This window comes from Copadichromis virginalis, linkage group LG8, assembly GCF_057382275.1.
Source record: "Copadichromis virginalis isolate Kocher_CV1m ecotype Utaka linkage group LG8, C_Virginalis_male_GT1.1, whole genome shotgun sequence".
NCBI lineage: Eukaryota > Metazoa > Chordata > Actinopteri > Cichliformes > Cichlidae > Copadichromis > Copadichromis virginalis.
In genome coordinates, this window is record NC_140625.1 from 18,081,745 (window position 1) to 18,102,442 (window position 20,698).

The following is a 20,698-nucleotide window of genomic DNA, read 5'->3' on the forward strand; positions in this document are numbered from 1 at the left end:
CTCTAAGATCCCCCGGTGATATATGGCTTTCCGACGAGCATTGTCGCAGCTAAGCCCAGAGGATCTCAGGTTCACTCTCTGCCTGTGTTTAATTTTAATCGGCATAACTCAACTTGCGAAGAAGAGAGAAAACGTCGCCTCTGCACGTGCTGTCCTATTTTCAAGCCCAAAAAAGCGATGCTCTTTACTCTTTTGCATCCATAATATCCTTTATTTGCTTACACATATTACATCTCATGACTCATACAGAGGTCATTTCATACATCAAATGATAGAGCTCTAATGTCTGAAGTTAAAGTAGTCTGGAGACAGAACTGATGGTGTAAGATTTCATATAAAATGTGTGCAGCAAGATAAGATTATGAAATCACTGAAACATATCTCTCACATTTCGTAAATGTTTGTTTTCTTGCACAGTTTTGGATCCAGGGATTACAACGGCTCCTCGCTTCACCTCAAGCAGCAGACAAGGTAGTTTCCAGGTACTCCCAAAGCCCTTCTGATAGGATCAAGTGCCTCTGATTGATGCCACATTGATTAGAGGAGACATTGCGTAACAGGGAGATGAAAGCCACAGCCGCAGTGCTAACAAGAAAGTGCACTCTGCTTGCACTGTAAACTCTTACGTTTTCAGCCCAGATCGGTTCAATTTGGTTTTACGTGGGTGGCATAGATTTACACTGAGTTGAGCAGTTATTGCCTTATTTGTCTCACGGTTACATCAATGAAGAAAGAAGGAGACGACTTTGGCCTGTACCACCGTACAATCAATGATGCTCTAGCTGCATCTTCACAAAAACAAGTCTCTGCACATATATATGATAAGCCTTTTTTGTTTACCTCCTCAGTAAGACGGTTATTTAAAGCTGTGTGGATCGCAAACACTGGCAGGCAATCAAATCCTCTTACAGAAGAGGTAGATCTACTGCAACGCTCGCCTGCTTACAAGAAGCAAAAGTTGCCTTTACAACCTTCAATAAGTTTATACAATTTACATTTTACAATTCCTATGCCATAAACTATAAACATGTGAAATCATTCACATTTAAAAAGACTTTTAAATGGAATCGATAAGAAATTGTAAGTTCAATCTTAATACCCGTGTAGTAAAATTGTGTCTTTTCCCAGTTCAGCGCAGCTCAGAGGAATTCATCAAAGCTGACGATAAAGTTCAAAACACAGACTCGACGTCTGGATGTGATTCTAGTGATAATTTGTCCTCTTTCAAAGCTCCCCTCCATCCTCCTTCCAAGACAGTCCAAGTACAAAATACTCAAATAATCAAAAAAAAATATAAGTATATATAGATATAGTTGCATATTAAAATACAAACACCTTCACACAGCTTCTTAGTGCCTTTTGAGGTAAGAGACATCGGTCTTTATTTCAAGACAGTGCGTTTCTCACTATTACATGCATTCCTTGCTTTTCACCACTAAAGCATTAACAGATCCCTCAGATTGCAGCTTTCCTACTCTTAATGTGAAGGAATTCATTTCACACATTCCCTTTAGCCCCTTTCCTCAGGTCCGTAGCCATGACGTTACATTACCCTCACTTTATCACGTCTGCCACTGTCAAAATAGCAGCAGCTAAGTGCGTTGTGCGACCTACAGTATCAAAATATACTGCGTGTTAACTGACTGCCAACAGGAGCGCTCTCTGAATTGTCTACTGCAGCACTGTACATGCTTTGGCATGTGTACACCCCACACGCTGCACCCTATCTGAACTACACATAACTAGGTTTTCCTTCCTGAATATTTAAGTTTATCCAGCCACACTTTTAAAACATGTCAGAAATATTTTTGGTTAACGCTAAGGAATTTTTGCGACAGTATGATTTTTCTTTAAAAATGTCCACAGCATTGTTCAGCAGGAAGGAGAAACGTGTCTTTCAAAGTCGAACAGCTTCTCTTCCAGGTTTCACGGTGAAGTCTCTGACTCTTCCCTCCTTGAAGAAAAGGTTAGGTGGGTCTATTCCAAACTGCAGTGCAGACCAGACCTGGCAGGCTACACAGAACCAGACTAGACCATACAGGGCTGGACCGGACTACATGAATGAAACAGCGAATAACCAGAACTATAGCGGTGTAGGCGAGACCACACCGAGGAAAAAGCTTCGATGAGATGAGCTTTCAGACCAGGAAAGACTAGTGTTGTCTAGATTAGTCCTAAACAGACTGTTTCAGTTCAGATCCAAGCACTGGTGGAACTTAACAGATGGTGCACGTCTTTGATTTCCCTCCTTCGCCGCCACCTAAATATACAAAGAAGAAAAAAAGAAAAAAGAAAGATGAACTCTTCTGTCGAGCCAACAGATTAATGATCGCACAAAGATATTCTTACCTTTCTTGGCTTCCTCTTCTTCTAGTTTCTTCTTCTCATCCTCAATGGCCTTCATCTTCGCGTTGTATACTTCAGCCAGCTCGTTCCAGTGTGCCCTGTTATTGTTCAGGCCGTCAAACATAGGCTGGATCTCTTTGTGGAACCTTGAGAATTCCTGGGAAAAGAAAAACAAATGAAATGTAAGTATGTGTTACTTATGTTATATAATAACTGGAAGAATGCAGTTTTTTCCCCCCTCTTGCACTAATATGTTCTGCCTCTTACAGCACCGGCCTGCAAGGACAGCAGATTCATGGATGTAGCCTATGTGTTTATTCTAGTGTAAATACCATCTGGTGACAAATTAACAGCAACACTAATTACTTATACACGCTTTCCAGTGATGTAGAACTGGTGCCCAAACTTGAACCGAGAAAGAAATGGCTGGGCTTAAAGTCAGAACCAGAAAGCATGCTGGGTATTTGAAGGACGCCTGCTATAAATTTACTGATCAGGTACAGACAGAGTCCTTTGTTTCTTTGTGCCATGATTAGGAAAAATCCCAAAGGTGATCACTCAGAACATGCCTGTGTCTCTTCTCTGTGGACAAACAGACCCAAACCACACCAGCACGGTGTCCCCAAAGGTCCTGTAGTTTCTTAAAATTTCTTCACCTGTCGTGTAGCTGGCCTTCTGGGCTCAACAGGTAATCTCAATACATCCTGTTACACAACCTAAGATGGTTGATGCTGCTGTGCTGCTTTCTGTAAAGCTAATAATGACACTGCGTGTGAAATTGCCAGTTTGCAATCGGCACCAATGTTTTTGCTCCTGCGCTGTGCAGTGACGTTTTGGTGTATCGTTTTGGTGTTCAACTTTATCACCACAGAGTCCTCTCTGTTCTAATTATTATTTATGAAATATGGGAACACTTACACCTGGCTTTTCATCGAGCTGTTCAGGAGGGCTTGAAAATAAATATTATTGCCTTGGAAAAACTATAAAGGCTCCGAGTAAAATTAATGACTGTGCTAAGTTATTTTTGTTTGGCTCTGCCTTTCTTAAAGGCCCCTCACAGTAGGATTACACAGTTGCAGTAGTATTAGCGCTTGTTTAAAAATACAGATAAACTACTGCAACATAGACCAGACTTCCTTTCTTGTCTGTTTCACTACCAGCCTCCACTAGTCATCTTTTGGCACGGCGGCACAGTGTAAAAAAAAAAAAAAGTTTTCACCTTGTACACAAATGAGCACACAAAGTCGATGAAACCACACTGCATCTTGGGGAGCTGTTCGGCACAGTTTCTGTCCATCATGGGCTGAGAGAGACAAGAGGAAGAGTTTTCAGGTGAAAGAGGGTCAAACAGTTGCTCTGTAATGCTAAAAAACAAACCAAAACGTGAACGGACAAGAAGAAAGCCACAGGAGGGGGTGCGGCTCTTACAATTGGTTGCTGGTCCAAAACACTTCTCTCCAAATCGCCCTGTTCCCAGAACTCAGCAGCCACCATCAGAGCCACCTGCAGACAAAACAGGGCGACAAACAGAACAAAGCGTGATGATGCAGGGAAATCAAAGGCACGCAGTGGCGGAAGTACAGCATGAGCGCGTCGAGTTATTTTCAGTACTCTTCAAACTACACATGGGATTTCACCGGCTCAGGTCAGGATGTCTTCTAGCAGCTATAAATATGGAACTTTTTTACTGATATCAAATAGAATAACACAAATAGCTTATTTCTTCCCGTATTAGTGAGAGTTTTTATTTTCTTGTGAACTTCACCTGATATTTTGAAATCAGGCCATGTCAGCACTGCAAAGGTCACCCACCTTGCTCTGTACCTCCCAGGGCTTGGTGATGGCTGACAAGTCACAACCTGTCATCATCATGGCCCTGAAGGTGTGAGACAAACACACAGTCAGAGGGACAAAGAAAAAAAAACAGGACGTGCAACACGCTGATGATTTGCCGTGGCCTGCTGTCTCAGAAATCTCCTCATCTTTCTAAAATCAACTTGACAGACTTTTCTCAGCACGTTAAATCAGTTTACATACATGACGATTTCCTTCCTGATGGGGTTGTTGGAAACAAAAGCCGTGGCCTCTTTTTCGTCTGTCATTGGCTCCGTGGCATTCACGATGTTTTGGAACATGGTTCTCTTTCTGTGTGGAGAGAAACAGGTCACATCAACTGGGCTGCTTTTTTACAGCTTTTGCGATCACGTCTTCGACTAGCCGTTGTTTTACGTCTCGCATTAACTGTGGCTGCAAAACGGCCGATCTGCAGCAAACCTACTTGAAGTAAAGCGCCAGATCTGTGGCGATGATGCAGACGTCGAACAAGTGCTGCACATTCTCAAACTGACGCTTCTGGAGGTTGCAGAAGATGTTCAAGCTCTGCGGGAGATCATAAATAGTGATCAAACGCGTGTGTTTTTCCTTTTTAAATATCACAACTGAAATTACTGGACAAGAAAAAATGTCGTACCTCCTCCCCCATTAGAGTCTTGCTGTACTCCAAATGGTGTCTCTCCATGATGGAGGAGCCATGAAGTCTGGCCAGAGGAGCTGCACTCCTACAGGGGGAAAAAAGAGACAGTTTAGACACTGGTCCATATATTGCCAAACACGATCATAAAAGAGTCGGTTTGACTTGCTTTGTCTGGTAGAGGTTGTTGGTTCCTCTGTGGTCGATATCATGGCAGAAAGCAGCGGCCACCATGGCAAAGGCATCGAGATCAGTGTAGTATTTCCTTAGCTTTCCTGTCTGTAGTAGAAGAAAGAGTCAAATAAGAGCTTAGAAAAGTTTAAAAGGCTTGTGCTTAATCTATGCAGCAAGAACTGGATGTTGTGCAGGCCTTACCTGCAGCAGGCAGAACATAGTGTGGCCTACGTTGAAACCGTGCCTCCAGTTGTGGTAGGTAATGGCACGATAACCCTTCCTCACGGTGTACATCCACCTGGTCAGTGTCTGAGGGGGAAAGGGAGGGTTCGGATTTAAAAACAAAGCAAAAAGGAGAGGAAATTGTATAGCTGGTGCACTTTCTTTTCATGCCTAAGGAAAGCAACTCTTGCCCTACAGCACTACAGAGAATCACTCATATTTGTAACTGCAGTACAGCATGGCACGCTTCGACAGTCTAATTAAGGATCGCATCCACTTCTTTGTTCCCAGTGAAACAGAGCCATGGCAGCTTGCCTGTTGCCAAAAAAGATTCACAGATGATGGCACGAACATTCTGTGTCCCCAAGGCTCGTCTCTTCTCTCATTATTAATAAAATAGCAGCAGTTTTAAGTTCCAAAGGATTTGGAACATGATGATCATCTTTATGTTTGCATCAGAACTTTGCTTCGGGAGCATTTAAGGACAAGAACGCCACGTCGAGAAATGATAAAAGAACTGGGAGAGCAGTTCGAGCGCGTCTTGTTTGAACAGGTTTATCAAAGCAAGCGTCTGATTATAGGACTCACTTCTGCGGGAACTTTAAACTTCTCGACGACTCCGAGTTCGAAGAACATGCGAATGCCGGCTTTGATGAGGTCGAACTCGGTCACGGGGAAGTCGCTGAAGGAGAACAGGTACAGATTCTCGCCGTTGACGTTGTCTGCCACCGGGATGTTTGCCCTCTGAACAGAAACACATGACATGCGTGGCTTATTCCCTGAAATGCTTACAGTGTCTTTCTTGTGGACCAACTTTATTTTGGTTCAAACTAAATGAAACGATTGACTGATGAGCAGCTCACCAACAGTTTGTACATCTCTTTCTGGTCGCAGTCTTCAGGATCAGCATCAAACTTCTCCTTGGTGTTCTGGTTGTAAACGAGAGAACAAGCATTTCAGCTGACATTTACATTGCATGTTATGTTATACTTTCAGAGATTTCAGACAAGTACTCCCAGAAGTACCCTTGTAAACTCTTGTCAAATCTTCTCTTGCCAAGTGGATATATCATCCATTAGACCTCCTATCAGTTCCCTAATAGCTGGTAATGTAGGACTGCTACTCAATAAGCTTTTCACAGTGCATTACCTTTTGACTACTTTAAATCCCTGCTTAAATTGCTTCTCGAACAAATGCGGAGAGGTCAGAGGTAAGTTTCGGGAAAGAAAAAGGCAAGGTGACGCTAACCAGAATGGACTGCAGCTCATCCGTGGTACATCTGGTCTGGTACATGAGCATCTCCTGGGCGATATCCTTCCTCCACTCCATACGGTTCAGCTTGTCATAGGTGTCACAGTTCAGCACTGACCAGCCGAGGAACTGTGTCAGGGCCTGGTGCAAACAACGAGATCAAGAAAGCATGAGAAAAAAGAAGCAGGATCTACTGAGCTGTGACCCCGCATAACCCTGATTTACATCAAACTCCTGTAAAAACACTTTCCCTCGTGTAATATATGCGTAGTAATACAGCCAACATGCAAATTCATGCAGTTTTCTGCTACAGAGAAGGAGTGCTAAAGATTTACATACAAACAACAACATGACATTGTGTGTGAGGGTCACAGCGAGGGTGAGAGAGGACGCCAACCTCAGTGATCTGTTCGTCATATTCATCGAACGGTTTGCCGTCTTTCCTGTTGAAGAACGTGGCGATGCCCACGATTTCTTCCTTCTTGTTGACGATGGGCAGCGACAGGACGTTTTTGATGACAAACCCCGTCTCGTCCACAGCCTCTTTCTGAAAGACACGGCGATGTGTTTTATACGTTTTATGTTTTCGTGTAATGTGCATTAACCATCCAAGCACAAAGAGAGGAAAAAGTCCCGCACCTGGAAAGTGAAGTAGTCGTCTGCAGCCACATTCATCATGTTGCAAATCTGCAAGCAGTCACAAAAAAATATTTTCACATGTATCAACAGTTTTAATCAATCTATCTTTGATTGTTGCATGTGGCCTTTAAAGTTTGCAGATTGTATTCCACATAAATGCACCGGTTATATGCACAACTGGTTTTTAATCAGACCGCATCAGTTGTTGTTGGGTACACAGGTTACTTTCATTCTTTGCTCGTTTTGGTAATTCAGCTAAAAAGAAAATGTACTTACAAAGCCATTCTCTGCCACATAGGTTGGTAGGCCGCTAACCAAAGCCCAGTGATCGGCTGGGGGACCACTGCAAAAAGAAGCACACGCAGCAAGGTGAATTTGAGTGAGACACATATTAAACAGTGGGCACTCTTTCAAAGCAGACTTACTCATATACACCTTCTTGTTAGTCTTCAAATAACATTCATCAGACCCCCCCCCCAGAATTACTTCTTATCTAAATAGAAGATTAATGTTGTGGGCAAGCGTGACTGCTTCATCTATTTTAAAATGTACTGACTACCTGCAATTTTGACCATTTTGTACATGGACTAGCTAGGACTTTTATTTTGAAAAATATAGCCTCTCAAATTTATAATGTTCTCAATTACAAGTCAAGGACACATACTCGCAAAAAAATTATTTGCTCCCATAAACATGAGGTAATAGTTTTGAGTAAAATGCAACTGAAATATAAAAATGAAATGTTTATTTCTTAAAATAATTCATTCTTGTGGTAAACTGACTCAAGTAAGTTTTATTTGACCAGATTCCAGTCGATTTAAAGTTGTAGTTTGCACTTATGTAACACAATTACCAGGACAATTCACATGTAATCAAATTGTTTATTAAAGTAATTGTACTCAATTTAATTAGTAGTTTGACTTGTTGTTAAATTACTAATTAAATTACAAATGAATATCATGATCCTAACGCACTGCTGTGCCAAGAGGAGCTCTTTAAACTCTCTATAGGCTCCTCGTTAGTGACTTTATTTTTTTTTATTATTCATTTTGGGTAATGTAGTGATGCCAGAGCTGACAGGCGGGAAGGAGAAGAAGTGATAAAGAGCAGAAAATTACTTACTTAAAGTCAGCGGTTTTGGGAAGTGCACTTTGGCTTTTATGTTGTATATTGAAATGAAATGTTTGAGTGCATTTGTATGTAGCCGGTGTTGCTCACGGTATGACTTTGATTTCTTCTTTGCCTTCCAGGAGGTAGTCAATGATCTTGTAAAAGATGACTTCCTGTACAAAAAGCAAATGATCTTGATGATGATCTTTGCAAAAAAAAATGTAATTAGGTAAAAATGCCACATGGAAAAAGAGAGCTGATTTAATGAAGATATAAATGAAAGTCTTACCCTGCCGTCTGGTGTTTTGGGTCCTTTATAAGGTTCCACATCTCCAAGTTTCACCGGCCATTCATCATAAAATTCCTGGAGGAAAATAAAACCCAGGAAATGACTGCATCGGGTTATTTATGTGTGCAGCTACCTAACTGCATAACTGAATCAATTCTGCAAAACCAACCTTCTCTTTGGTCATGTCCAACAGACAGACTGAGTATCTTTCACACTGTAGATAGGTCCTTACGGTGTACAGTGCTTTGTGGAACTGTCTCTCAATGTCTGTCAACTCCTCAAACACTTTACTGGCTGACCAGAGCAGCACCTAAAGTCAGAAGTAAAAACGTGAATGCAGGAAAGCATGTGGGGGAAATGCTTGTTTTTGTTTTTTCTTTAAATACAGATTTTAAAGGAGACAGAATCATCAGTGATTTTAGACTGAACACACGGCACAGTTGGGTTTACCTGACTTCTCCTGGATTCCACATTCCACATGTAGGCTGTGTAGTGCTGCAGGGTGACGACTTGAGCAAAGTTCATGTACTTGTGGAAGAGCTAAGGACCAAATCAGATTAGACAGCAGGTTCAAAGCTGTGACACATGAGAACCTTTACTGCTACAGTGCAACTTCGCAACACGATTTTGCGTATAACGGTAACTGTGTAGGAATAATATGATAGAAAGCAGGTGAAATCTCATTTCACTTTGATCCTAAGTGCGTGGGTTTTTTTTTTTCTTAAATGCTGGAAATTACTTTTGTATGGTGCAAGATTTTCATCTTAGGAGTTAAAGGCTTTGCCCTGCACATCATCAACCAATTCTCTCCTTCTGAAAATCATCACTGTTACCAGACACTATCGCCAGACTCCCAAGAGTCTGTAAAAAAAACCACAATTTCCTTCTGACCCAGTTTAATCTTCCAGTAATTGTACCTCATTGTGAGCGTATGGCTTCAGAGGCAGTAGTGAATGGTCTCTGATGCAGACTACAGAGATAACAGAATCATATTTAAATCTTTATGCCTTACTTAAACGTTAGTGCTCGAAAGCAATCGCACCGAGTCACTCAGGTCTGATTGGCTCCCACTGACATAATTGAAGTGTTTTGCACCCCACTGGTAAGATGTAATTACGCCAATAACCTTTATTTAGCTGCACAGTTCAAACGGCTTGAGCGCAGTAAAAGAAGTAAAAGAAGAGCAACTATGCATGTGTTTAACACAATTACTGCCAAATAAGATGCAGTTTAGACGTTAAGACAAAGAGGGCGTAATAATCGTTTGATGACACTCTAATAACATTATGTAATGCCACACGCTGAAAGCCATTAGGGATAAACCCATATATATGTATGTATATATATATATATATATATATATATATATATATATATATATATATATATATATATATATATATATATATATATACACACACACTTAAGCTTGTATCCTTACCGCCTCATCTTCTGGAGTGAAATGCTCTGCTCCTATTTTGTTTAGCGCCATGACGACTCCAAGGCACTCTTTTTCAGCCATCAGAGGGAAGGTCATCATGCATTTGGTCTTGTATCCAGTCTGTTTGTCCACGAAGTCAGAGAACTTGTTATTCTGAGGGGAGAGAAAAAGCAAATAACTTTCAGCACGTCTTATTAAACCAAACTATTTATTTGAAACTACAAAGGCCGTGAAATTTTCATATGTTCATCAACTACCAAAACCTTTCATTTTCAAACAAACAACTACATTACATTTTTATATAATTAGTAACTGTCTTCAGTTAGAAGATGAAAACAATCAGTGCTGCAGGCACATTTTTGCAGTAGATGCAGACACATGACAAATAATTCTGATATTTACCTGGTTTAGAAAAAACATGGCACGATGTGAAAAATATATGTTTCCTCTCTGTTATTAGCTTATTTCGGTATTTACTATAGCAGGACCCTTATTAAATATAAATAATACAGGGAAGATGAATATAAATGTAGGAAATAGATACAAACTATGATATTGCCTCTTTTATATAGTAGCTGATTTCTGTATGAAAGCCTTTATTTAAAAAAAAGAAAAAAATATTTTATTTAGTCATTATTGTTATTATTTATTTATTTTTAACCTAGATTATTACTTTTTCTTTGAGTTTGTTTTGTTTATTTATTTTAGCACAAAACGTCACAACTCCTCACCTTTGACACATCAGGAACATTCTGCGTTTTTTTGGAGGTGGCGGTAAAACCGACAACACCGATATCCAGAGGAAACACGATTTCGGTCTGCGGATCGACCAGGTTAGCCTCATACTTGGAGGTCGGAGTCACGTCAAAGAGGCTGGTGGCGAGCTCAAGTGTTCCGTTTCTGCCTCGACACATGTAGTAACTGAGCCTGTCAGCCTGTATGATGAGGGCCACTCTCTGCAGCACTTTGTGGAGGGCCTGCTCCATGTTCTCCGGCTTCTGCAGCTCCTTGACGAGCTCGAAAATGATGGCGGATTCTAGCACGGCGTTAACATCCTTGAACGAAGCGGTGTCTTTGATGTCCACGTTGGCCGAAAAGGCGGCGGTGAGAGCTTCAGCGCGCAGCTTCTTATCAAAGTACTCTTTTGCAAACTGCGGGTTGTTTTCCAGATATTTTTCCACACTATCCTTGTCTGCCATTTTTTCTTTCTTTTTTATGCCACAGTCCCCCCCTTTTTTGTTTTTGTTTCTTTTAAAAAAGCATCACCTGCAGGGAAAAAAGTGCCAAGCTGGAGGGTAGGAGCTGTGCTGGGGCCTGCAGGGGTGGATGGATCAATAGTGTCCGTTTGAGCCTCTGTGCATCCTCCTCCGCGGTCCCCAAAGGGAGTAACGCATCTCGTGGCAACCGACAGACAGAGCAGGGCAGAGTGCGGCTAAGAGGCTGAAAGGATCAAAGTGGCGCTAATTAACGTGACGTCATGACATTAAACCTCCTGCTTTAAGCGTCCTTAGGCCGCAAATCCCAGCCTGATCATTTTATATTGGGCAATCCTTGCTATGTGAAGCTGGAGGGAGGAGAAACAGATTGTTGTCAGGTCAGATGTCAGACTGGGCATGGTGGAGAGGTAAAGAATAACAAAAGGGAGCTGTCACTGAAGAAACAGGGTGTCAGGCATTTTGGCGAGAAACTAAAGTCCACAGACCTTAGTTACCTTTAGGACAGGAAATAGCAACACAGGTGTTACCAATAATGCTAATTTATCCCCTGCGGTTCAATAGGACAGAAGCTTCATTAACGTCTTAGTAAGATGCTGTTACCTGTATTTATCTGATTCGGTTAAAAATAGCTGCCATGAAATTGGTTGATACTTGCATCCCTGCAGCTGTAGGGGGATTAAATAGCTGGCCAGCACCCCAACTAAAAATTTGCCCCCAAAATAAGTGTTTTTTTGCCCTAATATTCATTTCTAGCTGTATATAAGAGTCACATCAGTGAGGATCCATCGTCTAGTGGTTTACACATTCAGCAAACAGGTGAAAGGTTGCTGGTTTGATTCCAGCCTGAGACACAAATCCCCTGTGGGGTTGTGTCAGGAAGGGCATCCGGCGTCCAACTCTGCCAAAACAAAACATGCAGAGCTGCATGCTGTGGTGACCCCGTGTGACAGCGAGCAGCTGAAAGTAGCTTTCTACGAGATACACAGCAGTATTCTATCACTTCCTCCACCAACCTACAGGCAAGCCATTCCCAAATTCAGTTTTATTTATACGGCACCAAATTACTACAACCATCTCACCTCAAGGTGCTTTGAGATATAGACCCTATGATGATACAGAGACAACAAAAAACAGTCAGATCAAGTCACATCAAGAGTGCTGTGGCCCACTCAAAAACCACAAACTCTCATGGGGCCCACTCAATCTTAAATCTTCACTCTAATCAAAATACAAGACAAAGTGATGTTTTACCTTGAAAATATTATTTAATAAGCATAAACAACACAGACTGTTGGCTATAAATTACTGGCTAGTGCTACCCAGTAGTAATGTTGATATCAATGCAACACCAAGCAAATGCAGAGCCAGTATTGCTGATATCAATACTGATAGTAAAACCTTTAACTTCAAAAGGCAGCTTGTGTAACTGTGTTATGATCTATTACATGAATCATCAGCAGTTCGCACATTTTGAACACATTTTAAATGACCATCAAATCAATGTGACTTTTACTTTCCACAACAATTAGTTAACACAACAAAACAGCTTTTTCGGTGCTTATTATATTTTGAAACTGTGTTTTTTGGGTTGGGAGTTTTTTGGTTTTGTCTCTTAAGCACTTTGGGTCATTTTTCATAGTGAGTGTTTGAGGTATATTATTGTAATTTCCAAATAAAATAATTAATTCAACACAACTCAGTGGCCTACATCCTGAAATAATAGGATAGAGACTGGTATCCTATTATATTGATTGATACTATTGTGCTAGTATCACTACTACCAATACCTGCATCGGTATTGATACTATCAATATTTAAATAGATCTGCCCAGCTATACTACCCAATGCATGAACCACTCACCACTGGGACACAAACTCCAATAAATCTAGGTCAGAGTAATGAGTAATATCAAAAACTAAACATCTCCAATTACCAGTTTTAATTCACTTTTTATATAAATAAATACATTTATGTAAATATGTAACGGTGCATACTGAGTAAGCAGTTTTGAACTAAATTTATGTTTTTCTGCAGTCCACCAGGAGCCCGGCCCACACTTTGGGAATCCCTGCTACAGGCTAATGTGCAGTCACTGTTAACTGTAGTTATGAATTAAATTGAGGGCTTTCCTAGCGAGCCAACCTTGCTTTAGGTTTGTCACTGTTGTGTTATTGTGGTTGCTGCTACAGTGGAGGAAGTAGTTTACTTAAATAGCATCAGTCTCTGGCAGCGATTGTGTCCCTGGCCATAATCGTCTATTTAAAGCTCACAGTGTGTGGGCAGCCTACCTGCGCTCTAATGAAACCTTCGTGGAGGCATCAGTGCTGGAACTGGAAATTGGTTAATTAGCTGAACTTGGATGGGTACAAAACAACCATGGCTGGCTATTATTAACCGAACGCCACTGTCTGGTTAGCTGCTGGCAGGTCTTTGAGAAAAGGAGTGTCCCATTTTTTTTTCTACTTATTTATTTATTTTTTTGTTTCTGCTGTAAGGATTAAGGAGACAAGCCTATCAAAAGTGAGAACTACAAAAGGTGTGTGTGTGGGCGTGCGGATTTAGCAGGGTTTGTGGAAATAAATTAGACTAGTCAATTTCACAGCGGGAGGAGGTGGTTGGCTTCTAGTGTGTGGAGGAGGAAGGACAGGCAGACAGAAAATCAGCTATCAGATGGGTATTTTCTTGGTTGTGTATTCATATGTGTTTTCTACAAATATATAAAAAAACATTTTTATTATATTTTGTGTGTTTTGAGTACTTTTCAGGATATGACACTATGGACAAAAGGACCAGTTATTTTGATCTCTCTGCAATTCCATTCATTCAGTAGTAGTTCAGTAGCTGAACATTTGATACCAACATAATTCAGGTCCTGTCGGAATGTATTTGCACATTTATTAGACGAAGCACTGTGAGATCAAACATGTCCAAACACAAATTTTCTAACCATTGCACTTTATCTGCCCACCAGCACGGACGGAAAGCAGCTAGCTAGTACAGGCCTCAGGTGCATAAGCATTATTAGGAATTGTTTCTTTCTGGATACAAAGACACCAAATTTGTCAGTCTAATATACTTTTTCTTTCAAATATGCCCTCATTTTATTCATTATCCTTTCTTTTATTTCCTTTTTTGTAAGATTTTTTCACCTTTGATTAATAAGCACACACTACTTAGGTGTTTGTTTGTTACTTTTACATGATCCATGCATACTAGCAAACAGAAGGAGATGTTTTTATGTGCAGTGCATGCTACTGTAACAAATCTTTTTGATCTTTCTGATAGTAGTAGGATATCAATGAGGAGGTAAAGTTGTGTTTAAAGGAGTCATTCTTCGTGACATGGCAGTATGCATTGCCAGCGGATTATCATTTAAGCACATTTTTATCTATTAAAGCCATCCGTCTTTTTAGTCAGTTCAGGTTTGCATCTTGGCTGGAGCCTATCCCAGATGTCATAGGGCGAAAGGTGGTGTACACCTTTGACAAGTTGCCCATCTATCATAAGGGCTAACACAGAGAGACAGAAAAGCACTCACACCTACAGCTAATTTATAATCACCAATTAACCCAACAGCATGTTTTGGACTGTGGGAGGAAGCTGGAGAACCTGGAGAGAACCCACACAGGTACAGAGAGAACACGCAAATGCCAAACAGAAAACCCACCTGGCAGCTCAATGGATTCACATCCAGGATCTTCTCAATGTTCTTCATCCATTGGTGCTAACCATGCCCTCTATTAAACATAAACCTATATTTAGAAAAGGATCGGCCATGGCAAATTATGCACACACCAGGCAGCTCAGCTGTCACACATGAAGTCACACTGTCAAAGTTAAATCAGTTTTGATTAACACCAGGTATCTTCAGGAGTCCTGAATTTGTCACAGCTTTTATTTTATTATTAGCTCATCTAGCCAAAGGACCCATGAGCTTGTGGAATCCATTGTGTGTCAAGAGAACGAAACAGTATTAGTTTGAATTTAATCAAAATTACATACAAGGATCTTATACAGAGTCTTCAGCCAAATTGTGCCCAAAGTCCAGGTCATATTGTTATTTTACAGACACATTTTCACTCCTCAGACTATTGGCTTGTATGTTTATATGTGTCTATGTGCTATCTCCATACAATCTGGGGCATGGTTAACATTAGATTCTTGATGTTAATAAAATGTGGATACCATAACTGCATATCGTGATCATGGAGTGTTTTTACTACCACTTCTAAAGACCCTAATGATATCACACATAGATGATATTCTTAATGTAACACTAACTATTACCTTTTGTTAATGTCCACATATGGTAACATTACCAATAACAAATAAATCATGAACAGAATTTGTAGCAAAATCAGAATGATTTTATAAATAATGCAGACAGCCGATTTGTGTTGATAATTATTCATTCACTGTTTGACATCATTGTGTTTTTGGACCTTAAGCTTCACAGATGTGAACTTGTTTTACCTTGGTTACACAATGTGTCCTCTCCCCCCAATCCCCACGTGCACTATCCTTTATATATCCCAAAAGGTTGATTATGTACATCTGGACGTAGCGTTTTCAGTGGGAGAAATGTTTTGTCACTCTTCCGAGTGACTTCTTCAGTCTCTGTGCTCAGTATCCTTTATACGCTTACATAGGTTCAAGCTTCAAGGTTCTTTATTTGTCACATGCATAGTTATACAAGTATAACACACGCTCCTCGACATGTGCAAAAATGGGGGGTGGGGGTGGGGGTGGTAGAGGAAGAACATTATATATATAGTATATACATTAGGTGAATGTGCAGTAGTAGCAGCAAGCAGGTGAATTCTGTACATATGTAGAGGAATAGAATAATAACAGAAAAGACAGCAATTAAAAAAAAGATACTATAAAATAATTATGAATGCCAGTAATTGGAACATAAGAAAGTTGTAAGCATTTTGCTAAATAGGTCGATTAATGATTAAAAACCACTGCACTTAATGGATCCTTGTGAATGATTGATCTGTTTGGATAAGATGAGATGAGATTTGCAAATTGCACTCCTAATCATTTAATCGTGATCAAATCTGTACAATGTATATCCAATACATCTTGACATTGTCAGTCCTACATTTTGGCCCTTAAGGGCACAGGTAGGGGTGGAATTTGATTGGATTATGTTACAAGGGGACATACTACTCTACCCAAATTCAATCGGCGCGTGTTCAGTGCTTTTGCCCTCTTCAAAGCTCCAAAGTTCAGATGGGGACTGTGGATGTAGCCATGAGGTGTTTTACTCAAGTTCCAATTTTATACAGGGATTTTTACTAACTTACTTTTCCATGAGAAAAAAGAAACTCGCTCTTACTTCAAGCACTACATTCCTATTCACCAGCACACAATAAATGTTTAACGCACAGACAAATCTGGCAGTGCAATGTATATAGCTTCTTGGCCAGCGTTCACAACTGTGAAATGTTACAGCACCTCTGGCCAAATTCCAGGAGCTATTATTTCTACTCAAGAGTGATTGCCCTGTTTTTCAGCTGGCCAGCTCTTTGGTTATGCAATCTGCAGATGTTTGGCTTCACTTTTGCTCTTCTTTATTCAGCTGAGCTCTCAGAAGACCGGTTTTACGATCTTAGTGAAAAACAACAGCATCGATGTATTTAAAAGAAAAAGCCCCAGCAGACGAAAAACAGACCTGTCTTAGAGAGTAGAGTAGGTATTTCTTTTTTATGCCAAAGTGTATTTTAACTGTGCAAACCTTTCAAAAAAACAAAATAATGCAAGCGTGAAACATTTGGGAAACATTGTTCATGCCTGATGGCAATCGAGCACGATCCACTTTCTTCAGCACAAGAACTGATCGATAAGCTTCTTTTGTGTTCAGCTATGATCGACAGCATTAAGCGCTCTGGATTTCATTGACATGGATTAATCCCAAAGGTTAAAATACATAAAGATCAGCTTCCATATATGTTGTGCTAACAGTTCCTATCATTATTGACCTCCGTTTGAAACTTCAGACTTTGCTTTTAGAAAAGACGTAATCACCTTTCTTTCGCATTGATTATTTTCTGCCGAGCGTGGACTCTGAGCTCCAGTTACACAAACACGGAGCTGGAAGATGAAAACAACTGATGCAATAACACAGATGCTGGTCAAAGCGTGTTTTATGATTTCTTTGGCAAATACAGAAAGAACCCTCCCCCCTCAAAAAAAGATATACATGTAGATCCGATCTTTCTGGTTCTACCAGTCATTGCATTGATAAAAATAGGAATCCTTTAGCAATAAGTGAAAAAACAGATATTGTGGTGGAGATTGGGAGGGGTGGTCCACCAAATGTGCAGAACACATAAATCAATAGGAGTGGGGTCTGCGGTTATGTAAATGTTTGTCCAATGGAAGGCAAACTCGCTGTGGGGAAAGCAGGGGCGCTCTGGGTCTCCAGAAGTTATTATGTAATACTGGCCAGCTGTATTTAAGGCCAGTCCAGACTGAAAATCAGAGGATTTCTTTGGAGTCTTTGTGGTATCAAGGTACACACTCACATGGATTGTTTTTTGGGGGGTTTTGCTTTTACATTTTCAGTCAAATATTTAAAGATATATCATTTTTTCTGGTATTGGTTTTATTTTTTAAACACTATTGTAGCCCTGTGGAAGTACTTTTTGGAGTTTCATCACATTCTGCTCGTCTTGAGGACTTGCAGTGCAGTGTGCATGTCTGTATTTCTGTTGTTGTTCTCCATTATGCCTCCTTTTTTTCTCTAACTGTCTGTGGTCTGTGCCTTCTTTCTCTTCTTCTTTCCTCGGAGGTAGAATGCTTCGGTACGTTGTAGCCCTCTCTCTCCTGGCACTGTCCTGGGCACAGGACTGCCAGGTAGCCAACATCAACGTCATGCAGAATTTCGACAAAACTAGGGTGAGTTGAAAAATATTAACTACGTTGTTATTTAAAAAAAATGTTTTACATAATTTCTGAGTAGTACTATTCCACCGTGATTTTTCTTTAATGTGTTCTTCTACTCGTAGTATGCAGGGACATGGTATGCTGTAGGGAAGAAGGATCCAGAAGGCCTGTTCTTGCTTGATAACGTCATAGCCCAGATAAATATTGAAGAAGATGGCAAAATGACTGCCACCGCCCAAGGCAGAGTCATCATCCTCAAGTAGGCTCTGTTCTGTGGAGGCTTTTGCTTTGAACGTGTGCAATTTGCAATATGAGATTTTTTTTGTCTCGCATTTTTTGTAATGACTTATTCTCTCTGTTTGACCTCTAGCAACTGGGAGATGTGTGCCCACATGTTTGCCACATTCGAGGAGACTGCTGACCCTGCAAAGTTTAAGATGAAGTATTGGGGAGCTGCATCCTACTTGCAGACAGGAAGTAAGTTATGAAGTGAAAAGCACCTTTAACTTTCATGTTGAATCAAATTTGTCTTTGTTCAGACTTTAAAAAGAAATCCTTTCAACAATGAACGACCAGACACTGTAATTGTTACTTGATAGTCACCACCAAGGGGGTTTTGACCTTAAGCCAACTGATAATATAACATAATTATCAACTGCTGCACTTAATTCGTGACCCCGGACACTGGAAAATGAATAGTGTTTTGTTGAGTTCAATTTTAACGTCAGGGGGTATGACTATGTATTTACTGTGTTATTAAAGAAAAAGGAGGTTAAGTAATAATTTTAGACACGGGATGCAATCACTAAAACATCAGTATCCACCACTGGATCAAACAGCTGTATTATTAATATTACTTTAATGTTTTTTTAAGTGAAAAAATATACATATATATATATATTTTTTTCTGTTATTTTGGCTTCATACTTTCTTTGTTGTTTTTTGTTTTTCTCAGTATGTAAGTTGAAAATTTGTAAATGAATGGTTTTGCAAAAGTAACCTCTCCTCCACACTCTCCGTGCTCTTAGATGATGACCACTGGGTTATTGACACTGACTATGACAACTACGCAGTCCACTACTCCTGCAGACTAGTGGACGCTGATGGCACTTGCCTAGATGGGTACTCCTTCATATTCTCTCGTCACTCAACTGGCCTAAGGCCAGAAGACCAGCCAGTTGTCCTCCAGAAGAAGACAGACCTCTGTCTGTTGGGTAAATACAGACGGGTTGCACACACCGGTGAGTTGACTATGCTTTGATTCTTTGATCTGTGGCTTTTATCAGTCCGTCATTCAATAGGGTAAAAGACCAAGTGAATAATTGACTAAATTAAAAGGTGAAAATTCTTGTGGTCAGTGTCTGCCCGGCCTATATTGCCAATATTTTCAGAAATATAGGAAAATAAAATGCTCAGTACTAATGCATGCAGGAGATAAAGATGTTTAAGCTACCATATAGTTAATAATGCTACTTATCTCCCTTGTGTTGCAGGCTTCTGTGAGAGTGGCACATCTCTTGACCCACAGTGACACTTTGCTGATCTTGGATTGAATCCCACTGCTTAGTCACCTCTTCTGTCTCCATCTCTATTATAAAAAAGCAGCACATTCTTCTTTAAAAATGAACCAAAATTGAACTATGAACAGCCACATTTATATAGCTGCAATCTCAAATTAAAAGGAAAGATGGTTGTTATTGTTCTCTTCCTATATTCCCTCATGAGTACCATTAAAACAAACAAACAATCAGAATGACAGAATTATGCAATCAGCCAATCAGCTCTCTCTCAATGTGACAAACAATTATCTGTTAACCTGGATTTTTAGCAGTACTGCAGCTCTGGGTAAGAACCACTATGTTTATTATAAAGAAAACACTGGTTCAGTGTTCTAATGAATGCACAGTATCTTGTAGTCCTCGAGGAGATAGTTTTTTAACTATACATACACAGATACACATTAGCTCATGTGCTATATATTTATAGGGTCATAAAAGAGCAGTTAAGTTGTTTCTTCTTCATATGACGTTTGCTTCTTGATCCAGTTTTTGAAATAAAACATTCATACCACTGTGGCTCACTTCATTCTTTATTGCCCTTTAAATATTTATCTACGTTCCTGGATCACAAATAATGAATTCGTGTCGTTGCTTTTGGATTCTGTCAGACAAAACACATCAAAAGTACAGCCAAGTAGAATTTTTTGCTTTTTTAAATCTTTTATAATTGCGCTACAAGAAAACAAAGCAAAAGGGGAAAAACACAATGGTACAAATTAAGCTTCTAGCTATGGCTTCTTATATGTTTGTTAAGCAACTAGCATGGAAAAGTGGGAAAATATATTTATAATTTACACATACTGCACATTCTGATCAGTGGTGAACATCAGTTTATTTAATATGATTTTTGTGGAAAACAAGAAAATGATGCTACCATCTTTTTTTTTTTTTTTTTTTGTAAATGGGTACGAATTGCTAAATTAGTAAGCATGGGGTGTGAACTTCTTTATGCTTCTGCAAGTGAAGTTGCCATAAAAAGAAATAACACAAGAATCCCTGCTTTAGCCGATAAGCTTTGTGAACACTGTACATGCAAAATAGCAACATGCTAGCTGACATTTGCATAGGTTAAAGTTTGCCTGGAA

The 20,698-nt window shown here is 40.0% G+C and overlaps 2 protein-coding genes across 2 annotated transcripts; one reads left to right on the forward strand and one right to left on the reverse strand.

Moving 5' to 3' along the window:
* Positions 1–285: 285 nt before the first annotated feature.
* pde6c (phosphodiesterase 6C, cGMP-specific, cone, alpha prime) lies at positions 286–11,309 on the reverse strand. Its single transcript, XM_085466277.1, is given in 21 exon segments — positions 286–2,260; positions 2,350–2,503; positions 3,566–3,649; positions 3,775–3,849; positions 4,159–4,222; positions 4,384–4,491; positions 4,625–4,725; positions 4,817–5,095; positions 5,192–5,299; positions 5,801–5,956; positions 6,076–6,141; positions 6,461–6,604; positions 6,861–7,010; positions 7,103–7,150; positions 7,379–7,445; positions 8,321–8,385; positions 8,502–8,576; positions 8,671–8,811; positions 8,952–9,041; positions 9,943–10,095; positions 10,674–11,309. Coding segments are annotated over 21 exon segments (2,640 nt in total). The 5' UTR covers positions 11,142–11,309; the 3' UTR covers positions 286–2,216.
* A 6,289-nt stretch (positions 11,310–17,598) lies between these two features.
* On the forward strand, positions 17,599–20,129 carry rbp4 (retinol binding protein 4, plasma). Its single transcript, XM_085466279.1, has 6 exons — positions 17,599–17,681; positions 17,964–18,066; positions 18,177–18,313; positions 18,425–18,531; positions 19,083–19,295; positions 19,548–20,129. Exons 2-6 carry the CDS (start codon positions 17,965–17,967, stop codon positions 19,583–19,585), a joined length of 597 nt encoding a protein of 198 aa, XP_085322405.1. The 5' UTR covers positions 17,599–17,681; position 17,964; the 3' UTR covers positions 19,586–20,129.
* Positions 20,130–20,698: the final 569 nt, after the last annotated feature.

Excerpts from the sequence above, each read along its gene's own strand:
- rbp4 (XM_085466279.1), top strand. The coding sequence starts at position 17,965 with ATGCTTCGGTACGTTGTAGCCCTCTCTCTCCTGGCACTGTCCTGGGCA. Across the intron at positions 18,314-18,424 it reads GGCAGAGTCATCATCCTCAA|CAACTGGGAGATGTGTGCCC; the intron begins GTAGGCTCTGTT and ends TTTGACCTCTAG. Across the intron at positions 19,296-19,547 it reads CAGACGGGTTGCACACACCG|GCTTCTGTGAGAGTGGCACA; the intron begins GTGAGTTGACTA and ends CTTGTGTTGCAG.